The sequence below is a fragment of the Jaculus jaculus genome, chromosome 8, assembly GCF_020740685.1.
Source record: "Jaculus jaculus isolate mJacJac1 chromosome 8, mJacJac1.mat.Y.cur, whole genome shotgun sequence".
NCBI lineage: Eukaryota > Metazoa > Chordata > Mammalia > Rodentia > Dipodidae > Jaculus > Jaculus jaculus.
Window position 1 is genome coordinate 77,227,880 of NC_059109.1, and position 20,434 is coordinate 77,248,313.

The 20,434-nt window shown below is 43.9% G+C and overlaps 1 protein-coding gene across 1 annotated transcript in view; it reads right to left on the reverse strand.

Annotated features, from left to right (window-relative positions):
* Positions 1 to 6,610: 6,610 nt before the first annotated feature.
* Glt1d1 (glycosyltransferase 1 domain containing 1) overlaps positions 6,611 to 20,434 on the reverse strand; it is a 173,962-nt gene continuing 160,138 nt past the window's right edge. The window contains exon 11 of the mRNA XM_045155692.1: positions 6,611 to 6,799. Coding sequence (XP_045011627.1) covers positions 6,785 to 6,799 — 15 coding nt within the window. The 3' untranslated portion in view covers positions 6,611 to 6,784. The remainder of the gene's footprint in view (positions 6,800 to 20,434) is intronic.

The following is a 20,434-nucleotide window of genomic DNA, read 5'->3' on the forward strand; positions in this document are numbered from 1 at the left end:
TGTTTGGTGTTATCTGTGACCTTAGTTCTAATAGTGTTTGTTTGATGAATTTGGGTGCCCCCATGTTAGGTGCATATATGTTTAGGATTGCAATGTCCTTCTTTTGGAGTGTTCCCTTAATCAATATAATGTGACCTTCCTTATCTTTCTTGACTAACATTGGACTGACGTCTACCTTGTCAGATATTAGCATAGCGACCCCTGCTTGTTTTCTAGGCCCATTTGCTTGAAACACCGTTTTCCAACCTTTCACCCTAAGATAATGTCTATCCTTTGTAGAAAGGTGAGTTTCTTGGAGACAACAAATTGTAGGATCCTGCTTTTTAACCCAGTCTGCAAACCTATGTCTTTTGGTTGGGGCATTGAGGCCATTGATATTAAGAGATATTATTGAAAGGTGTGTATTTATGTTTGCCATTTTTTTTGTGCTTCCAGTTCTACCTTTGCTCTCTTTTGTTAACTAGTATTTGAGTATTGCTTGTTTTTTCTAGGATGCTTATATGTTTGCTTTTCCTTTTCTTCAGCATGGAGGATTCTTTCAAGTATTTTCTGTAGAGCTGGTTTTGTCTTCAAATACTCCTTTAACCTGCTTTTGTCATGGAATGTCCTTATTTCTCCATCTATTTGAATGGATAGCTTTGCAGGTTAAAATAACCTTGGTTGACAGTAGTTATCTTTCAGAACTTGGAATATATCACTCCAAACCCATCTGGCTTTCAAAGTTTGTGTTGAATAATCTGCTGTAATCCTGATGGGCTTGCCTTTGTGGGTAACTTGATTTTTCTCTCTAACTGCTTTCAATACTTTTTCTTTGGTTTGTGTGTTTGGAAGTTTGATTATAATATGGTGAGGAGAGGTTCTTTCAGGGTTTTGTCTGGCTGGGGTTCTAAAGGCTTCCTGTATCTGCATTGGCACCTCTTTCTCAATTTGGGGGAAATTTTCTTCTATGATTTTGTTGAAGATGCATACTATGCCTTTGGAGTGGAATTCTTTGCCTTCCTAGGGGTTGAGTTTCCCTTCTATGGGAGTATTCAAGTAGGCTGAGTGGAATAAAATACAGGTAGATTCTAAAATTTAACTAAACACTGTACACATTCAATCAAAAACAGGCCAGAGTATTTATGCAAGAGTAGTTATTATAACAACCAGATCCTCTATAAACAAAGAGGTTAAGGTTTCTGGTCTGTTGGGGAATCCAAGTCAGTTTGTGACCAAATAGGACCCTTCCTTGGTGCAATCCCAGTTACCTTGGATGATTTTGGTCTCAGTCAAGTTGCTGGCTGGGTTGTTGGGCTGCTGTTCTGATTTCTGGAGCTGGGCACTGGCTTTTCCTTAGGGGCAAACCGAGCCTGGCAAGTGTGGCCCTGCAGATCAGCACCCCTGCTGCTGGAACAGCTACTGCTGCTGCTGCTGCTGCCACTGCCGGGTCTGTCACCACTGCTGCTGAAGCTGCTGCTACTGGGTCCACCGCTGCTGCTGCCGCTGTAGCTACCACTGCTGGAGCCACCGCTGCTGCCACTGAGACTGCCGCTACTGGATCTGCTGCTGCTGGAGCACCTGAGCGGCTGATGTTGCTGCCAGACTATGCTCCTGCTTGGGTCCTGCTCTCGGCTCAAGTTGGCATGCCAGTCCTGGGACCACTGCTCTGTTCGCTGGAGCTGGGCACAGGTGGTGGGGAAGGGGAGGGAGCCACAGCTGCTCTAGTTGTCTCACTGGTCCACGTGTTCTTCTACCTTGCGATCTGCTCCTCTGTTGTTCACTGCCGTTCTCCCTTCACGTTTCTAGAGTTTGCAGAGAGCTCCAGTGTGAGTGGAATCTCCCCTCACCTGGCTTTTCCTGCGGCTGGAGCCGTGGCTGGCAGCTTTCTGGTGCACCACTGCTGCTGCCACCATGGTCAGCGAACCTGCCAGGGCCACTTTTGCCTGCCTATGTGAGCTCTAGATCTCTTCTACTTCTCCACTGCCGCTTCAATTTCCTATACACCTCACTTTTTAGTAAAAGTGTGTATTTTGCTGAGGTTTTTTGGTCTTTCCCCACCCCCACCCCCAGGCTGCTTTGGCATGGTACCTACGCCGCCATCTTAACTGGAAGTCCCTGATTCTGTTTCTTTCTTAGGAACAGGAATGACTTTAAGAACCTTGAAGTAGTTTATGAACTGCACTGAGGGTCCATCAAAATGAGTGGATAAAAAAGCAACAGGAGGCATGTGTCTTCACTGGCCACCTGCATGTGAGTGTGAAGCAGATGAACATCTGGAGTCACCTTGTGGTGTTTTACAGGTGAAGGCAACACATGGAGAGACAGCCAAGACAATAGAGGGCTGTTGGGGACTATCATGTCAGAAAAGGATAAGGAATTCTTGAGTTCTGCCTGAAGATCCCTCCTGCCCACCAAGTGGCAAGAGAGGCAATGAGGAGGTGGTAGACATGGACTGCAGAGCTGGGGAGAGGGCTGTGGGAGTGAAGGACAATGGGTATGAGCGGAAGAGATGGAGTTGGGGATAAGGATGAGGTATTTGTCACTATGAGAGTTGTTTGTGAGCTTTTTTGGAAAAGAAAGCATCCACAACACAACCTTTGTCACTGGAACTTTAGACTATCTCCGCACAAGGCCAGTGTTAATAATAGTCTCATGACATGCTTTGGGAGTACAAGAAATGGGAATTACCTCTTATTTATTCTTTTAAAAAAACATTATTTATTTATTTATTTGACAGCAAAAGAGGGAGGGAGAGAGAGAAAGAGAGTGAATGGGTGCACCAGGGCCTCCAGCCACTGCAAACAAACTCCAGATGTGGGCGCCCCTTGTGCATCTAGCTAACATGGGTCCTGGGGAATCAAACCTCAGTCTTTTGGCTTTGCATACAAAGGCCTTAATTGCTAAGCTATCCATCCAGCCTGTTATTCTTGTGAAGGAAATTTAGGAAGTCTTCATCAATGAGGGAACTTCTTTGCTGGAAGCTGTAAATGAAGCTTATTGTACAATTGTGTCATAAAGACCAACATGTTCAAAGACAGCGTTTGATCTTTTCTTTACCACTGAGCTATAGCATCTGCCTTTTTCTATTTTCATTTTGAGATAGAGGCTCACTAAATTTGTCCATAACCCACTATGTATCCCAGGCAATGCTTGAACGAACAATGCTCCTGCCTCAGCCTCCCAATGGCTGGGCTGACAGGTGTGCCTGACCAACTTTATTTATTTATTTATTTATTTATTTATTTTTTATTGGGGAGAGAGAGCTAGGGAGAGAATGGGCTTCCAGAGCCTCTAGCTGCTGCAAATGAACTCATGTGCCACTATGTACATCTGGCTTATGTGGGTACTGCGGAGTCAAACCTAGGTCCTTAGGCTTCACAGGCAAGGGCCTTGACTGCTGAGCCATCTCTCCAGCCCCTGACCAACTTCTTGGAAGAAATGTCCGAGTCCTTGGGATGAACTTTCTAATGAGAGTGACTTTGTTTGCCTGGGATCCTTTGCCAATATCAGATTACTAAGGGAGTTTGGCATGTAGCTCTGAAATGTTGTTATCAGCTCAGTCCAAGGAGGGCAGAAACTAAAGTTGGTCATGAGCGTGGCCAGCTATGAGCAAGTCATGACTATGGGCAGCCAAGCACATAGGCCCAACACCTAGTGAAAGGTGTAGGCAGAAGCGTGGTGCTTCATTGGTTTACAAGAGTTCATGTGTGCTACTGCTCTGTGGTTGGGAGAAGTAAGTGTTGTCCACCTGATTCCCATGTAGGAAGCTGGGCTTTCCTGAACCTGAGCTGGCAACTCTTCCATTTGCTGCTTTCGGTCTGTACCCCTCCATAGCCAGAAACTACAATCTGAAATGTAAAGGTTTAGCTGAACTCTGGGAGTTCCTCCAGAGACTCAGTGTCCTTCAAGGTAGTCTTAAGGACAAAGATGTTCTGGTTAAGGGTGAGGGCCAGTATATTCTGTGTAATACAGGGATCAGGGAATTTCGGGTAAGGTGAAGACAAGGGCATTCTGAGCAAGTCCAGGACTATGGCATTCTGGGAAAGTAAAGGTTAGAGGTCTGTGGAGATGGTTCAGTGGTTAAACGAGTTTGTTTGCAAGGCCTGTCAGCCCAGGTTCACTTCACCAGCTACGAATTAAAGCCAGACGGGCATTCACTTTCAGCACTTGAGACCTTGGTGTGCCCAGACACACATAAATGAAATAAATCAATCAATATTTTTTCTAAAAGATCAGGGCATCTAGGGTAAAGTAAAGGCCAGGACCTTGTGGGTAAGGAGAGAACCAGGGCACAATGTGCAAGATGAGTACCAAGATCTTCTGGGTAAGATGAGGACTGGGGTATTCAAGGTAAATCCCTGCTACGGAAAACCACAGGCTTATAAAAGTCACTTTCCACACAGTATACTCTACAACATCACAATTTTAAATTAAAAGTAGAGTGAAGAGGCATTTTTAACCTAGCAGACTGGCGCACATCCCAAAGCATGAGAACACAGTCTGTTGGTGAAACTGTGGAAAGCAAGGATTCACACCCCACCAAGGAAAACAAACCAGTACCAGTACCATGTGCACTGATTTGGCAATGCCCATCATAACTATGGATGGGTGTGCACACCTTTGACCTGTCTATCCATATCTGTCCATTTATCTCATATATGCACACACATGCAACATGTGGGAATGAGAATATTTATTGAAGCATTTTTTTGTAATAGTAAGTGATGGAAAATAATCCATATGTTCATTCAAAGAGGTTGCTTGAATAAAGCACATTATGCCACTCACCAGAATATATAATGGTATTCAGTGTTTCTGGAAAGAAATAATAATACAATTGTTTTCAGCATAAAAAGAGATACATTTCAGTAGGGAAAAGCAAGTTAAGTTACACTATAGTATGACATAAGGCAACCATGTGTATAAAAATATAGGAAAATAAGAACACATGCTATGTTGTTCTTTCATCATGAAAATATGATATGGTAAAACATAAATAATAGATAAAACATGATATCCTGCTTGGAGGGGAAGGGACAAGGATGGATGGAGGCTTACTTTGTACCATTTCAATGCACTGCTTACTTGAGGAAAATGGAGAAAGACATGCTAGTTTCTACACTACTGCTCATCATTTAATGCTTCTGGAAGAAGATGGTGCAATTGACTGCAGGAAGTTGATTTGTGTGACTTGTGTGGGTTCTACTGATTCTGTTGAGAGGCAGTTTCAAAGATGCTCTCTGATCCTACCTCTTACCATCTGCCTCCTGAGCAATGCCTCCCTGTTATGGGAACTGCATGGATTGACTCTTCTCACAGATGTAATTTGGCAGAAGTGATGGAGTGTCATTTCTAAGATGAACTTCCATTTTAAATATCATTATGAATATAAACGGATACTCCTAAAATCCTTAGGTTGAATCCCTAACCCAAATGTGAATGAATTTGGAAACTGTATTTTAAAAATATTTATTTAGGACTGGAGAGATGGCTTAGTGGTTAAATGCGTGCCTGTGAAGCCTAAGGACCCTGGTTCGAGGCTCGGTTCCCCAGGTCCCACGTTAGCCAGATGCACAAGGGGGCGCACGCGTCTGGAGTTCGTTTGCAGAGGCTGGAAGCCCTGGCACGCCCATTCTCTCTCTCTCTATCTGTCCTTCTCTCTGTGTCTGTCACTCTCAAATAAATAAATAAAAATTTTTTAAAAAATATTTATTTATTTATTTATTTATTTATTTATTTATTTGAGAGCAACAGAGTGAATGAGGCAGGTAGAGAGATAGAGAGAGACAGAATGGGCGCACCAGGGCCTCCAACCACTGCAAACGAACTCCAGATGCGTGCACCCCCTTGTGCATCTGGCTAACGTGGGTCCTGGGCAATTGAGCCTCCAACCAGGGTCCTTAGGCTTCACAGGCAAGCACTTAACCACTAAGCCATCTCTCCAGCCCCCTGGAAACAGTGTTTTTAAAGAAATAATTAATAATAAGGGCATTCCTTCTGATCCTGTAGAAGCATGTTATTGTAAAGTGAGAAAGATACAGTAGACTCTCACTCTTCTCCCTCCATCCCCTTTTCCCCTCTTCTTTTTTATTTCTTTCTGTCTTCTTCTGTTTCTAGCTCTCCTCTGTCTGTCTCCCTCTGTGTCACATCCCTGTTTCTTTGATCCTCATCCCTCTTTTTCTCTTTCCTTTGTCTCTTTTTCCCTGTGTCTGTGTCTCTCCACCCCACCTCACCCCATCTTTTTTCTTCCACTCTATGAGGATTCAGCAAGAATACAACCATCTAGAGTCTAAACATCCACAAGAAGGAAGGGAGCCCTCAATAGAAATGGTCTTTGTGGCTCCTGATCTTAGATTTCTAGTCTTCATAACCATGAATGCACAGGGTTTCTGTTTGTTCAAGTCACACAGCCCCTAGAACCTTGCGATGGCAACTGAACCAAAGCCTTGTCCTAGAGGAAACCAGGAGCTACATGTTGAAGCAGCACTGGCAAGGCCCTCTCTAACGCATGACCCAAAAGCCATGCTCTCCATAGAGGCCCTGAAATAAGTCTGCCTGGAGCCAGCACCAGGACGGAAACTTCATGGGTGATCCTCAGACAGGACATCTGGACACTCCCCCAGTACTTGAGTCTAACTACCATGTTTGGGACATCTTGTTACACAGAAATCAGTAACTTATGTGCAACAAACCACCCAAAATATAGTGTCCAGAGGCCTCAGAAACACTTATTGTAGCACAGCTTCTGTGATTGAGAATTGAGATTGCCTTTGCTGCTTGCGGTGGTCCGAGTGTGGCCAAGGCTTCATCCTGAGATGGCCTGACAGGGATAGAAAACATATGTGAGCACAAAAGGATATCTCTGATTTGTGCAAGTTACAAGCAAAAGCCTCTGTTCACCACTACAAAACAGTCTCTGGAGCTGCCACAGGAATCCCTGTAGACTGCTGGCTTCACCCAGAGCAGATGACCCAAGAGTGCTGAGGTAAGGACTTGCATGTCCCACACCATTGTCATAATAATGCATGGATGACATAGTCAGGCCTATTTAACACGATGAGATGAACACCTGATACAGGTGTCATAGAGGACCTTGTAGACTTGATTGCAGCAAGTCTGGAGGTGCTTAACTTGTTTTCACCATGCTGGTGGGATGACAGTGGCGAAGGGTGAAGGGTGCTCACTGAGAGTGGACCCAAATTTCACACTTGAGCCTTCTGGGTGGCTCATGCCATCAGTTTGACATGTGTCCTTCCAGTCCTGTTTCTTATTTACTTAGAGCCTATGTAGAGGGCAGGAGGAGGAACATGAGTGATTGTACACTGAATCTATCCATCTGCACCCTTTATGCCAGCATGTGTCTTGCAGTTCTGCCTCCACCAGCACATATTGATCATGGAATGTTATCACCACTGCAGGGTGGTACGGGTGGTATGCCACAGGATGACAACAGACTGTTTAAGGACTCACCACTGTGCTTCTAAGTTAGATGCAGCTTTGCCCTGTTCACAGTCAAATAACAGATAAGGTGATTCCTCTTTTATAACAGTTTTACAAAACAAACCCCAAACCTACTGTTAACAGAAAACAAGTGGTGAATGCCAGAGTTATGGGACAGGGGCAGGTGTGATGAAGGGCAGTACAAGGAAATCCCAGAATCCTGGTCAAGTGCAAGTTATAATGCACATGCTGAATTCCTAGAACCGTACATGCAGGGAGAGTGAATCATGCAGCTGGATACCTTTTTGGTGTGTATATGTGTGTTGTGTGCATGTATATGTGCACATGCTTGTGCGTGTCATGGCTTGCACATGGGAGTCAGAGGACAACCTCAGGAGTACCTTTGCCTCCAGCCTGATTTTGACACAGGGTCTATCATTGTTCACTGTGGCATTTGCCAGGCTGGCTGGCTCATGAACTTCTGAGGAATTATCCCATCTCTGCTTCCCATCTCAGTATAGGCATGGTGGGATTACAGACACCACTATGGTGTCCAGCTTTACATGGGATTGGGGAATTCGAACTCAGGGTCTCACATCTATCCACTGAACATTTCCCCAGCCTGATATTTTTTTTAATTTTTTTTAAATTTTTATTTATTTATTTGAGAGCGACAGACACAGAGAGAAAGACAGATAGAGGGAGAGAGAGAGAATGGGCGCGCCAGGGCCTCCAGCCACTGCAAACGAACTCCAGACACATGTGCCCCCTTGTGCATCTGGCTAACGTGGGACCTGGGGAACCGAGCCTTGAACCGGGGTCCTTAGGCTTCACAGGCAAGCGCTTAACCGCTAAGCCATCTCTCCAGCCCCTGATATTTTTTTAAGCAATTTTTTTTTACCTGCTCGTTTGACAAAGTGTCTCCTCATTGTAACCCAGGCTGGCGTATAACTGGAATTCACTAAATTCATTATGTAGGTAGCCTAGGCTGGCCTCTGACTTCCAGCAAATCTTCTGCCTCACTCTGCTGAGTGCTGGGATCACAGGTGTGAGCCATCATATCTGATGTTTTAGTTTCTTTTTCTTTTTTCTGTTTTTGATTTGTTGTCATTTTTTGAACTCAGGCACTACATAGCCAAGGATGACCTCAAAGTCCTGACCTTCCTACCTCCACCCTCCAAGTACTGGAATTACAGGTATGTGCCACCATGCCTAGCAAAGTAAATTGGTTTTCAAATTTTTTTTCACATATGCACAAATGCTATTCCATGTTCTGTGTAAGTAGATGGAGCATTGCTCTAGGGAGACCTCCATGGAAGAAATCACTGGATCAGGGTCACTGGACAGCATGTGCTCCATTGTAATCCTTTCTGTCATGTTGCCATCTGGAGTTTGTGGGCTGAATCATGGTATAAAATCTTGGAAAACTTCAACTGACAACTATAGATCTGCTGATTAGAATGTCTCCAGATTTCTCAGTGGTTAAAGGCATTTGCTTTCAAATGACTGCTCTTTCTTTCATGGACACAGTTGACAGTGAGAAATGAAGAAGAAAGAGAGAGACTTGGTATTGCATTAACTTCTCCTAGGGAGATGTGAACAGATTATCTATTCGCCCCAGATAGGCAGTACCAACAGAACAAAGTTAAGTACTTCCAAAGTACAACTGGCTGGTTTGTTGGAATTGCTTACAGAGGAGGGATGACTCAAAGACTCACGGAGGCAGCCTCCAGGGCATGGGGTGAGGGGGTGACACATGAAGACTGCATCTCTTGAGCTCACAGAACAATTTGTAAGCAGTTCTGTTGATAGGAGTCTCTTTTACTTGCCCCAGCAGGTGTCTACTGCCTCTATAACTAGGAAATGCATCTTCTGAAACTTGTAAGTTCTTGGAACTTCCAAAAACCTGTCAGTTATTTAATTTCTAAGTATCTTGAGAGTCATTTCAGGAGAGAATGCATCCGTGCAGAGGAAATTGCTATACAACACACAGATTAAACCAGGATCAATAACCCGAATGCCCACAGGGCCCAGTGGGTCACAAGGAAAATGTTGACAATGACAACAGCAAACACATTTATAGCAAGAGCTTTTGGGATGTCAGGCACAGGCAGGTGACTTGACATGCACTGACTGACTTGGTCTCCAGCTGGGCTGGACAGCTTCCTGAGAGAGTTAGGGTCTCATGTCCAGGACTGCACCTGGCCCTAGAAAGGCACAGAAGGTAATACAGCTTCCTGAGAGAGTTAAGGTCTCATCTCCAGGACCACACCCGACCCCAGAAAGGCACAGAAGGTAATACAGCTTCCTGAGAGAGTTAAGGTCTCATCTCTAGGACCTCACCAGACCCCAGAAAGGCACAGACGGTAATATAGCTTTCTGAGGGAGTTAAGGCCTCATCTCCAGGACCTCGCCTGACCCCAGAAAGGCAAGGCTAGAAGCAGGTACTCTGAAGACTCTACTGCCAGAGTTAGCTCTGTGTGTCACCACCCTTGGGAAGTATGCTGACAGGTATTTCATTTTCCTGAAAAGAGGTCAAAGTTGGTATTTCTTTATGAAATGCCTCAATTTAAAAATATTAACTCAGCTTGTTTTTCATCAGTGTACAGATACTGTTTCAACCTCTGCATTAGAACTAGATAAGGCTACACTGAAAAACATAGACACCACCATTGCCAGTGTCTCTGATTCTTTTGAATCCAGCCTGAACTGCTCATGGGAAGAACCATCCATTGTTTCCTGTTCACACCACAAAGCAAAATGAAGTGACTTAGGCTGGATAGATGTTCCAGTGTGCAAAGTGCTTGCTGCGTAAGTATGAGGTTTTGAGTTTGTAACCCCAGAATCCATGTAAAAAGCTGGTTGTGGCATTGCATACCCAGAATCCAAGCATTGGGGAGCAGAAACAGGAGGGTCCCTAGGGCTTTTTGGTTAGCTAGTTAACCCCACGAATGAGGGCCAGTGAAAACCGTTCTTGAAGAATAAGGTGGACAGCAACTGAGAAAGAACCAAGGTATCAATCTCTGGCCTACACACATGGAACCAACATGCATACAAACATCCATATACACATGCACATACACCACACACACATTAACTCTCAAACATTGAAGCATCTGGCTTACCGTTATCATGCAGTTACAGTGCTTTAGGTTTTGAGAATAACAGAGCTTGTTTCCATTCTGGATGGGCTTAGCTTAGGGTGACAGCACTCAGTGGTCATGAAAACTCCCTAAGACAGTGGCTCTCAAGTTCATTGTCATGCAACCTACAAAGAATGACACTTACAAAGTGCAGACACTGCAGAAGGGCAAAAGTTTATTAGACTAGAAAGTGAAAGTCAAGCAGAAGAGCTCCTGGGCTAGAAGGGGTCCTAAGTAAGTAGCTGAACAGTGACTTGATTTGGTTTTTTGTTTGTTTGTTTGTTTTATAATTTTATTTGTTTATTTGAGAGAGGGAAAGAGTCAGAGAGAAAGAATGGCAGCACCAGGGCTTCCAGCCACTGCAAAGGAATTCCAGATGCATGTGCTACCTTGTGCATCTGGCTTTACATGGGCACTGGGAAATTGAACCTTTGGCTTTGCAGGCAAGTGCCTTAACTGCTAAGCCATCTCTCTAGGCCTTGGTTTGGATTTTTATAGCCCTTTTGGATGTACCAAGTCAGGGTGGGCTGGGCTGGTTTTCACTGTGTAGGGGAGCTCTTGATAGACTAATATGCTAGAATGAAGATTGGTTTTTTTGTGGGGGGGGGGGTCAGCCGGCCTCCTGGTGAGCTGAGGCTTTTGCTTTATGGTGAGTCAGCAAGAGTTAGTGTATTTTAGGTTTCAGCTCCCAGACTCTACTTTCTGAAGCAGGTACACCACAGACTGCTGTCAGTAGTTAGCTCTGTGTGTCACTGCCCTGTGTGCTCATTGGCTCTGTTAGGCCACACAGATACCCGTTTATTCTTTTTGGGCTTGCAACTCTGATTAACTGCCTACAAAATGGCAGCTACTTTACTCCTAATTCACATCAATAGATTGTTCATGATCCTACTACAGAGTTGCTAATTATAATCTGCTGTCATGGCTTGTAGTTATTATGATCATGGCTCATGACTATGGTTCTGTGGTCTGAGTCAGGCTTAGCTGATGGTGGCTACACTCAAGGATATGAAGTTGGCTATCTGGCCTGGGCCGCCTTACCTGGAGCAGTCTCTGCTTCATCTCCACAAGGACCTTATTCTTCAGAAGATAAGGGAGTCATAGGTGTCTGAGAAGGTGACCCAAAGCTTCTATGGATACCCACCACACAAACACTGCTTCTACTACATTCTATTCTCCCTGGCAAGTCTAGAGGCCAGACCATGTTTCCCCTATGAACAGCCAAAGCCCAGAGCAGTATGCAGACACAGGACGGGGCAAGATCGCATACATGGCCCAGTGGCTTGCCACTGCAGGGACTTCCTGCCTGTGCACTGTGCGTGCCTAAGAGTTTGATGATGGTGCTCATGAAAGCCAAGTGTGGAAAAGAACAATTAGACTCTCAACAAAATGATTAAGTAAAATTAGTAATTAATACCTGTGATGATTATTCTCTGGTTGTCAACCGGGCAAGATTTAGAATCACCCTGGAATGAATTTCTGGAAATATCTGTGAGGGGTTTTCTAGATGAGGTTAATAGCAGTGGGAAGGCTCCCCTAAAGATGACTAGTGCTACTCGGCAAACTGTGTAAGAGGAGAACACAAGCTGAGCATGAGCATTTATCATTCCCTGCTTCCTGACTGTGGACTGAATGTGACTCACTGTCTTAAGCTCTGACCATCATGCCTTTCCCTCCATGATGGACTGCTCCTTTGGAGCTGCAAGTCAAAATAAACTCTTCCTTCCCTAAGTTGCCTCTCGTCAGGTATTTGGACACAAAAATACTTCCAAGTGTTAATCTTTGCTTCTATGCCCACTGAAATGAATACTTGAGGAAGCTAAAATTCCACATCCAACACCACCATGTGGTAGTTGTATGGACCTTATCCCCTCAAGGTGAAGGAAGAAGGGAACAGGCTTGTATTAACTGGAAATTCAACTTTCATTAACATGATAGCTCTCCCGTGAGGACCTGCCCCACCCTCTTCCTGTAACATATAAAGCTGCATTCCAGGGATATGTTATAGTGCCCAGAACTGAGGAAGAAAGCCCAGGACAAACATCATTCCTCCAGTGCACTCATCTTGCTAAGAACTTGCTTAGTTTAAGATGTCATGTAAATATGCATTGTGGGGTTTCATTCATGTTCTGAGTGGAAAGCAGCTGACTGCAGCCAGCTGATCACATGGGCTGCTTCTGTCCATTTGTGGCTCACTCACAGAGTGGGACAAATATATTTGCAGACGCTAAGCGTGAGGATTGGTTAGATGAGTTCCCTGCTTTGGTTCTTACCACACTCTCTCTTTAGATGACCTGAGATATAAAAATGCCCCCAAAATGTCCATCTATATCTTCATCCCCAGAACCTATGAGCATGCCATTCACATGACAAAAGAGATTTGTACAGTTACGGTTACATTAAGGGTTTTAAGATAGGCCCTGACAACAGTTACTTTACATATTGCTGTGACCAGTGCCTGTCATGGAGCAAAGGGTTTAATCGGGATTAGAGTTTCAAAGGATTCTTCTGTCAAGGCAGGGAAGCAAGGCAGCAGGAGCGGGAAGCCTGCTGCTCACAGCAACCAGCGTCTGTAGGGGAATAAGAAGTTGGGCAGGGCTAAAAATCTTCAAAGCTTTTCCCCAATGGCCTACTTCCCTCAGCAAGGCTCCATCACCCAAAGGTTCCACAACCTTTTCAAGCAGCACTACCCGCTAGGGACCAAGTTTTCAAACACACAAGGCAATGGAGATATTTCACATTCAAATTGGAACATGTGGCCATGCTGGTGTAGTAGTCACTTTTCATTACTGCGCCCAAACATGTAAGCAAGACAATTTAGGGGAGGAATTGTTTCTTTTGGTTCATGGTTCTAGAGAGTTCTGTCCATGGTCTTTGGCTTTGTTACTTCTGGAACATGGTGAAGAGAACTTTGTGCACAGTATGTGGAAGACCAAAGCTGCTTAACTCATGGCAGCCAAGCATCAGACAGATAGGAAAGGGCCACGGAAAGATATGACCATCAAAAGGCACATCCCCAGTGACCTACTTGGGCATAATCATATCTTATATCTCATAATGTGCAAAGTAAACTAAGTAAGGTAATATGTGCACTGTACCTCTTGTCCATGACAATAAACAGAGATTACCTGACATGTAGGAAAAAATATGACTTGATTCATAAGAACCTTCAGGCTAATTTGAGGGGACATATTTGCTGGTGTTAATAATTGCATATTCCCATTGCTGAATGAATTCAAGAAGAGGGAAAAAGCAAGAGCTTCCCTAAGCCTGGGTACATTCTCTTCATAAGCCTTAGAGACCCCCTGCTCGTGTGTGCATGCACAGGCCAGGTTGCACACATGCCTTCTGGTGGATCACTTACATTATATTAGTTATTGCTTCTGATTTTGTTTCCCCAGCACCTCAGTAAAATTTTGGATCTCTCTGCAGTATAAGTAATGCTTGAAAATGGTTCAGACCCAATTTGATATCTGCTAAGGTTTGATTGGATTAAGTTTAAAAGTAAATGACCTTTATCTAGAGGTAATTACACAGTAAAAACTTTTTTATGTGAAGTTCTGGATATATCAAAGTGTTCTCTTCTCCCTAAAGCTGTGCAGATTTAGAAACGTGTAGAAATGTACCCCCTTTCACCTAAAAGGTGCCTATCCTTGTGTCTCCAGAGCATGTACTTATACTGCCAGAACTCTCTACAAAGTCTTATTATTGTCACTTGGGTTCTTTCCTCCTGAGCACTGGCCTACCCTGTGGTTAGCACTGTGTAGAAAGAACAGAAATTTCCCAGAAGCTAAAGGAGTAGACGGTTGCTTTGTAATGGTCAGGATGGCAAAACACAATTGCCTTGGAACATCTCTTAGAGGACAGTCTTTATTCTCCAGTTTAGCAAGGCTAATGAGGAAATTGATTTTCTTGTAGGACATGTAAAAGAAGGCTTATTTCCTAATGTGCAGTATCCAGATTGATAATTTATTAAAAATGAATTAACCCTAAGCTCTAGCTGTGTGTATGTGCAGATCTATTGGGCAAGGCTACATGGATATCTAAAAGGGCTTGAATCATCATAACCACACAGACTCACTTCACACAGTTCTCACTTTCATGGCAAGTTCAGCTGCCTAGAGTAGAAACCCAGAAACCATGGCCACATACACAAAACAAGCACAGCTCTATAGTATATGATTTATCCACAGCCCATGCCGGCCTGATATGCTCAGTACATAACATCTTCAGATCCCCAGGCTGCTACTAACCCGAGGTCACACAATGACCTCTGGAGCTAGCGCCACACATCACATGATCAATGTAGGTATCAGGATGGAGAAGACGGAAAAGGCACTCTAACTGAAAGATAAGCCATCACTGCAGTCCTGAGCAATCACTCTTTTTTTTTTTTAATTTAATTTATTAGTTTTCTTTTCAGTAAATACAGGCAGTTTGGTACCATTATTTAGGCTCATCTGTGATCTACCCCCTCCCATTAGACCCTCCTTGTTATTGAAAATGGGTCGTGCATTGTGGAGTTAGCCCCCAGTTATTAGTATGATAAATGTCTCTGCAAATCATGACCCAACATGTAACTCTGACATTCTTTCCGCCCCCTCTTCCACAAGATTTCCCTGAGCCATGTTGGGTTCATTTTTGGTCTGCTTCAGTGCTGAGGTGTTGGGGGCCTCTGAGGCTCTGGCTCTCTGATTTGGTAGGAGTTGATTTTTCTCTGCATTGATCTCCTTCCCCTTTGTGCTGGTATCCAGTTCACAGGAAAACATCACCCTTGCTTATTTCGCCAGTTGTCCTTAGTTTCAGTTGGGCCCCTTCTGAGGTATGTTGGGGCAGCTCTCTTCTTAGGATCTGCATCTATCTGGAAAAGAGAAGCAGATTCTCCAACGGAGAGTAAGTTAGCACCCAGAAAATTGAGATAACACTTACTTTTTTGATAGACAGTTTGATAGGTGTAGGCCCTCTTATACCCCGTGATTGATGGTAGCTTGATATTGTAGAGTGGGCTTGGGTATGGTTCTGACTTGTTTCCCAGCTCCAGCTAAGGGTCTAGTACCACTGAGTGGATCAGTTAGCCAAATCAAGAGCAATTGATTCCTCACCATGGCTGTGTACCACTATTGCACTTGTGTGGGTATCACGTCCGGTTAATTGTTGCTACTTAGGTTAAACAATGTGTTGCTTGGACAGATCTTGGTCACTTCCCCCAGTCGCCTATGTAGCGCCTTCTGGCAATCACTCTTATTAGTTACTTTTCTCACTATTCTGACAGAATTTCTAAGTAGAAACAGCAATTTACTTGTGCTCGCAGTTAAAGATGGGATACAGCCAGCCATGGTAGGGAAGGTATGGCAACAGGAGGGTGAGTAAGTGGTCACACTGTTTCTGCTGTCAAGAAGCAGAAAGTAGACATTAAGTGCTACCAGACTATAAAATCTCAAGGCCTACCCCTAATGACTTTCTCCTAAAAGGCTCTATGTCTTAAAGGTTCTACAACCTTCTAAAACAGCACCACCTGCTGGGGACCAAGTGATCAAACACATGAGCCTGTGGGGATATTTCACATTCAAACCACATTTATTAATGCGTTTATTAATTTATTCAAACCACAGTTATTAATGCCAGTGTCTAGAAATGTGTGAGTGAGTGTATGTGTGCATGCACATATGCGATGCACGTGCACGCACACACACTGCACAGCAGGTGACCATGGGCAAAGAAGCTAAGACCAGATGAGTTGCTGTTAGAGAGATAGAGTAGGCCCAGGGATGACAGCCAGACAACCAGTCACTGGGTAGAAACAAACTATAAAAAAGATAAACCTAGAACTCAATTGGAAACACTGACCAAGCCACTTACCCTGATCACTCAATGGCGTGGCCAGATAGAGCTGTTATCTTTATAGTGACATTCTGTCTGACCCAAAAGAGTCCAGGACAGAGGACTACTTCCCACAGTGATAAAATCACATCAGACAACTTAATGAAAACTTCTCAGTTTCCACTGAGGCAATAAATAGGTGATTTCCACATGGAAGCCTCCATCAGTTGTGACAAGCCCTTTACAAACTAGTTCTTTATTTCTTTCATAGAACTGTTGTGAATGAAGAAGATTATCCAAAAAGATCTGCCCCAGACTGCAGGCACCAGTGGAAACTCCATGAAGGGTGGAAGGACAGGAATGTGCAAGATGGATGGTGCTTTAACTTCCAGTCATAACGAGCTGTTAATTACACATGGTGGCTTGCATTATAAACTGCCCATGGGGAAGGGAGCTTTTCCCAAGACAGTCCCCTACAACTACCTTCCATGTGCAAAGATGCAGCCTCCTCTTTGAAGATTTTCACATTCTAATGACTCAGGTTGCTAATACAAGGTCTTTTTTACCTTGTTTTTGCTATGCGTGCAAGCAGGACAGTGCACATGTGGGAGGGTGCACATCCACATATGTGTGCATGCACATAGAGGCCAGTTGATCCCAGTCAGGAGTCTTCCTCGATTTCTCTCCTCTATCTATTGAGACAGGGTCTCTTGTTGAACTCAAAGCTCACTGATTTGTCAATCTACCTAGCCAGTTTGTGCTAAGGATCTTATTTCTGCCTTCCAAGCACTAGCATTTGGGGAAGGCCCCAATGCCCACACAGTTTTTACATGGGTGCTAGGAATCTGAAGTCCAGCCTTCATATTTATGGAGAAAGCTCTTTATCCACTAAGCCCTCTTCCCAAGGAAAAGGAGAATTTAGCTCTGAGGAGCTTGTATATACTCCTGAGCCAACCATTAAGACTTTACCTGAACAGTTTCTCAGGATTGCTCAGGTCATCATGCTTGCACAGGAGGAGCTCTTCACTACTGAACAATCTCTTCAGCCCTCAATTTTCAATTTTATCATTTATTTTGCTGTCCATTTAAAAGCACAGTTAATAAGTTTATAAATATCATTTACAATATTTATGAGTTTTAAAACTACACTAATGATGATTATAAGATCTAGCTTACTCATTAAATATATGTTTATACATAAAATTAAATAAGTATTTAAGTGTTTCTATACTTATACCTATACATCATGTATGTGCCACAAAGCTCATGGCAGGTGTGGTGGTTTGATTCAGGTGTCCCCCATAAACTTAGGTATTCTGAATCCTAGTCTCCCCAGCTGATGGAAATTGGAAATTAAAGCCTTCTGGAGGCAGTGTATTATTGGGGGTGTGCTTATGAGTGTTTTAGCCAGTTTCCCCATGCCAGTGTTTGGCACATTCTCCGGTTCCTGTTTTCTACCTGATGTGGCCAGGAAGTGATATCCACCCTCTGCTCATGTCATCATTTTTCTCTGCCATCATGGATGTTCCCCTCAAGTCTGTAAACCAAAATAAACCCCTTTTTCCCAAAAGCTTCTCAGGGTCAAGTGATTTCTGCTAGCAATGTGAACCTGACTACAACAGTAATGTTGGCACCGAGGAGTGGGGTTGCTGCTAGACACCTGACTGTGTAGCTTTGGCCTTTTGGAACTGATTTTCAAAAGAAATGTGGAAGGATTTGAAACCTTGACCTAAGAGATGTCTTGCCGTGCTATAAGTACAGTTTGATTGACTAATCTAGTCAGAATTGGAAGAGGTGAATGCAGTAATAACTATGGACAGTGAGGTTTGGCTTGTGAGTATGAGAAAGAGCTTCCCTGGGTTGGACTAGAAGCAGTTTGTGTGACAGGCTTGCTGTTATGGTTGTGTCCTGAAAAGTTGTACAGGGTTGCTTTGCATAGAAATGGACTGGTGTGACCAGAGAGATATGGCACAGAAAGAAATCTTTAGGCCAAAGTTGCTGCCTGTTCAGCTGCAATTGAGAGATTACAACCACTTAGATTGGGCCAGTTAACCTTCACTGGGACAACAGAAAGATCCCAGTCTTTTTAAAGGGCCTGAATGCTTAAGGAGTGTTCTCCAAAGTCTGCTTTATTCCCCCCTGGATTAACAAAATGGTACCCTACCTGTTATTATGGAATACAATAAATGAAGAAAAGAGAGTCATTGAGTTTGCAAAATGGTCCTGTGTTTTGGAAATGGCCATGGGCACTGTGTAGCAGGTTTGTTGAATGTCTGCATAGAGGCTCAATAGAGCCATGAGGATGAACAATGGGTTGCAGTGGAGACACAGTGGAGATGCCAGGACCACAGGATGGCAGATAAGGAAAGCTGCCAGGCAAGATGAAGTTTTCAAGGACTGTGAGTAGCCTAGCTGGAGGGGTGGAATTGGAACTCCAGAGGCTTGTTGCTGGTTAGAATTATTTGACTAGGAGTCTTGTCACTGGTTAGAGTTGTTGGACTTGGAGCTACAGGGTTTGATGTTTGCCCTGTTTAAAACTTATATTGGTTGAATATTTCTTTGCTATGCCCAGTGCCATCTTTTGCAGTGTGAATGTTTATTCTATGCCATTATGGGTTTTGGGGGGATTTTTTTTGTATTATGGCTCAGTGAAATGACACTGGATTACAGGGATGTTTGAACATCATTAGGACTGATAAAAAATATATGAGGACTATTAAAGATGAACTGAATGCACTGCATTTTACATCATGCTTAGTGATCAGTTTATGGGGGTCAGGGGCAATTTCAATCAAAACATAAGGTTTCTGATATCCATGCTAGGTCATATATGACAAGAGAATCTTATTTGTCACATCTTTCTTGTCCTCCTGCCTGCAAGATGTCTGCTAGAGCACCAGCCATCATCATTCTTGAATTCCTCATAGGAATAAGGAAAGTTGGTCTGCAACTGGCACCTGCCTGTTACAGTGTCATTCCTAGGTTATTCTGTTCATAACCCACAGACCATACCTGGCAGAGTATGCAGCATTTTCAGCTAGGCATATTGCCTCCTTGAGCAAAGCTGGGTAAGGAAGAGGGAAAGAGTAGATACTCAGTGTGCAGTTGGCGTTCTCAGCCCTTTACAATGAACTTACTCAGCCAAGTCTCAGAGAAAGCGAGCTCATCAGTTCAAAGATCTAATCAAGGTTAAGAAGGGCACAGGAGGCTGCTGACTTTCCAGCTAGGATACAACTAGAGACCTGGTCAGGTTGACAAGCTCTGCGCCTGGCTGAACTTTCCAAGGAACATTGCAAAAGAGGGAATGAAAAGAATGCAAGAGCCAGAGGATGGGGCAGAGTGCTTTGGAATGCTGTCTTCTGGACAGGAAGTTGTTGTTGCATTCATGACCTCATGGCAGCTGGTGTTACCTGCACAATTCTGGACCCATCAACATTCCATCATGGATGGTAGAGGAGGGCCAAAAAAAAAAAAAAAAAAAAAAAGACATCACAGTAGAATAGAGGAAACCTGGATAAAAGGGTTCAATGAAAGAGGAACAGGAAAGAGGAGGGGACTAGGATCAAAATACATTATATACATGTATGAAAATTGTCAACAAAAATTTGAATAAAGGGCTGGAGAGATGGCTTAGTGGTTAAGTGCTTGCCTGTGAAGCCTAAGGACCCCGGTTCGAGGCTCGATTCCCCAGGACCCACGTTGGCCAGATGCACAAGGGGGCGCACGTGTCTGGAGCTCGTTTGCAGTGGCTGGAGGCCCTGGTGTGCCCATTCTCTCTCTCTCTGCCTCTTTCCCTCTCTGTCTGTCACTCTCAACTAAATAAATAAAAATAAAAAAAAATTTTAAATTTTGAATAAAAAGAGGAGTGCTGTCTACTGATGTGCTGGGAAAGTGCTACTGACATAAAGCACACCCAGCTCTTATCTGCCTTGGAGTCTTCATAGCTTCTCATAGTGCAGCTCAAACAAACATAGACAAAAACAGGTAACTAACTTTAAAGAGGTATGGTTTGGAACCAAGGAACAAGGCTATAATTGGAGTGGTCAGACATG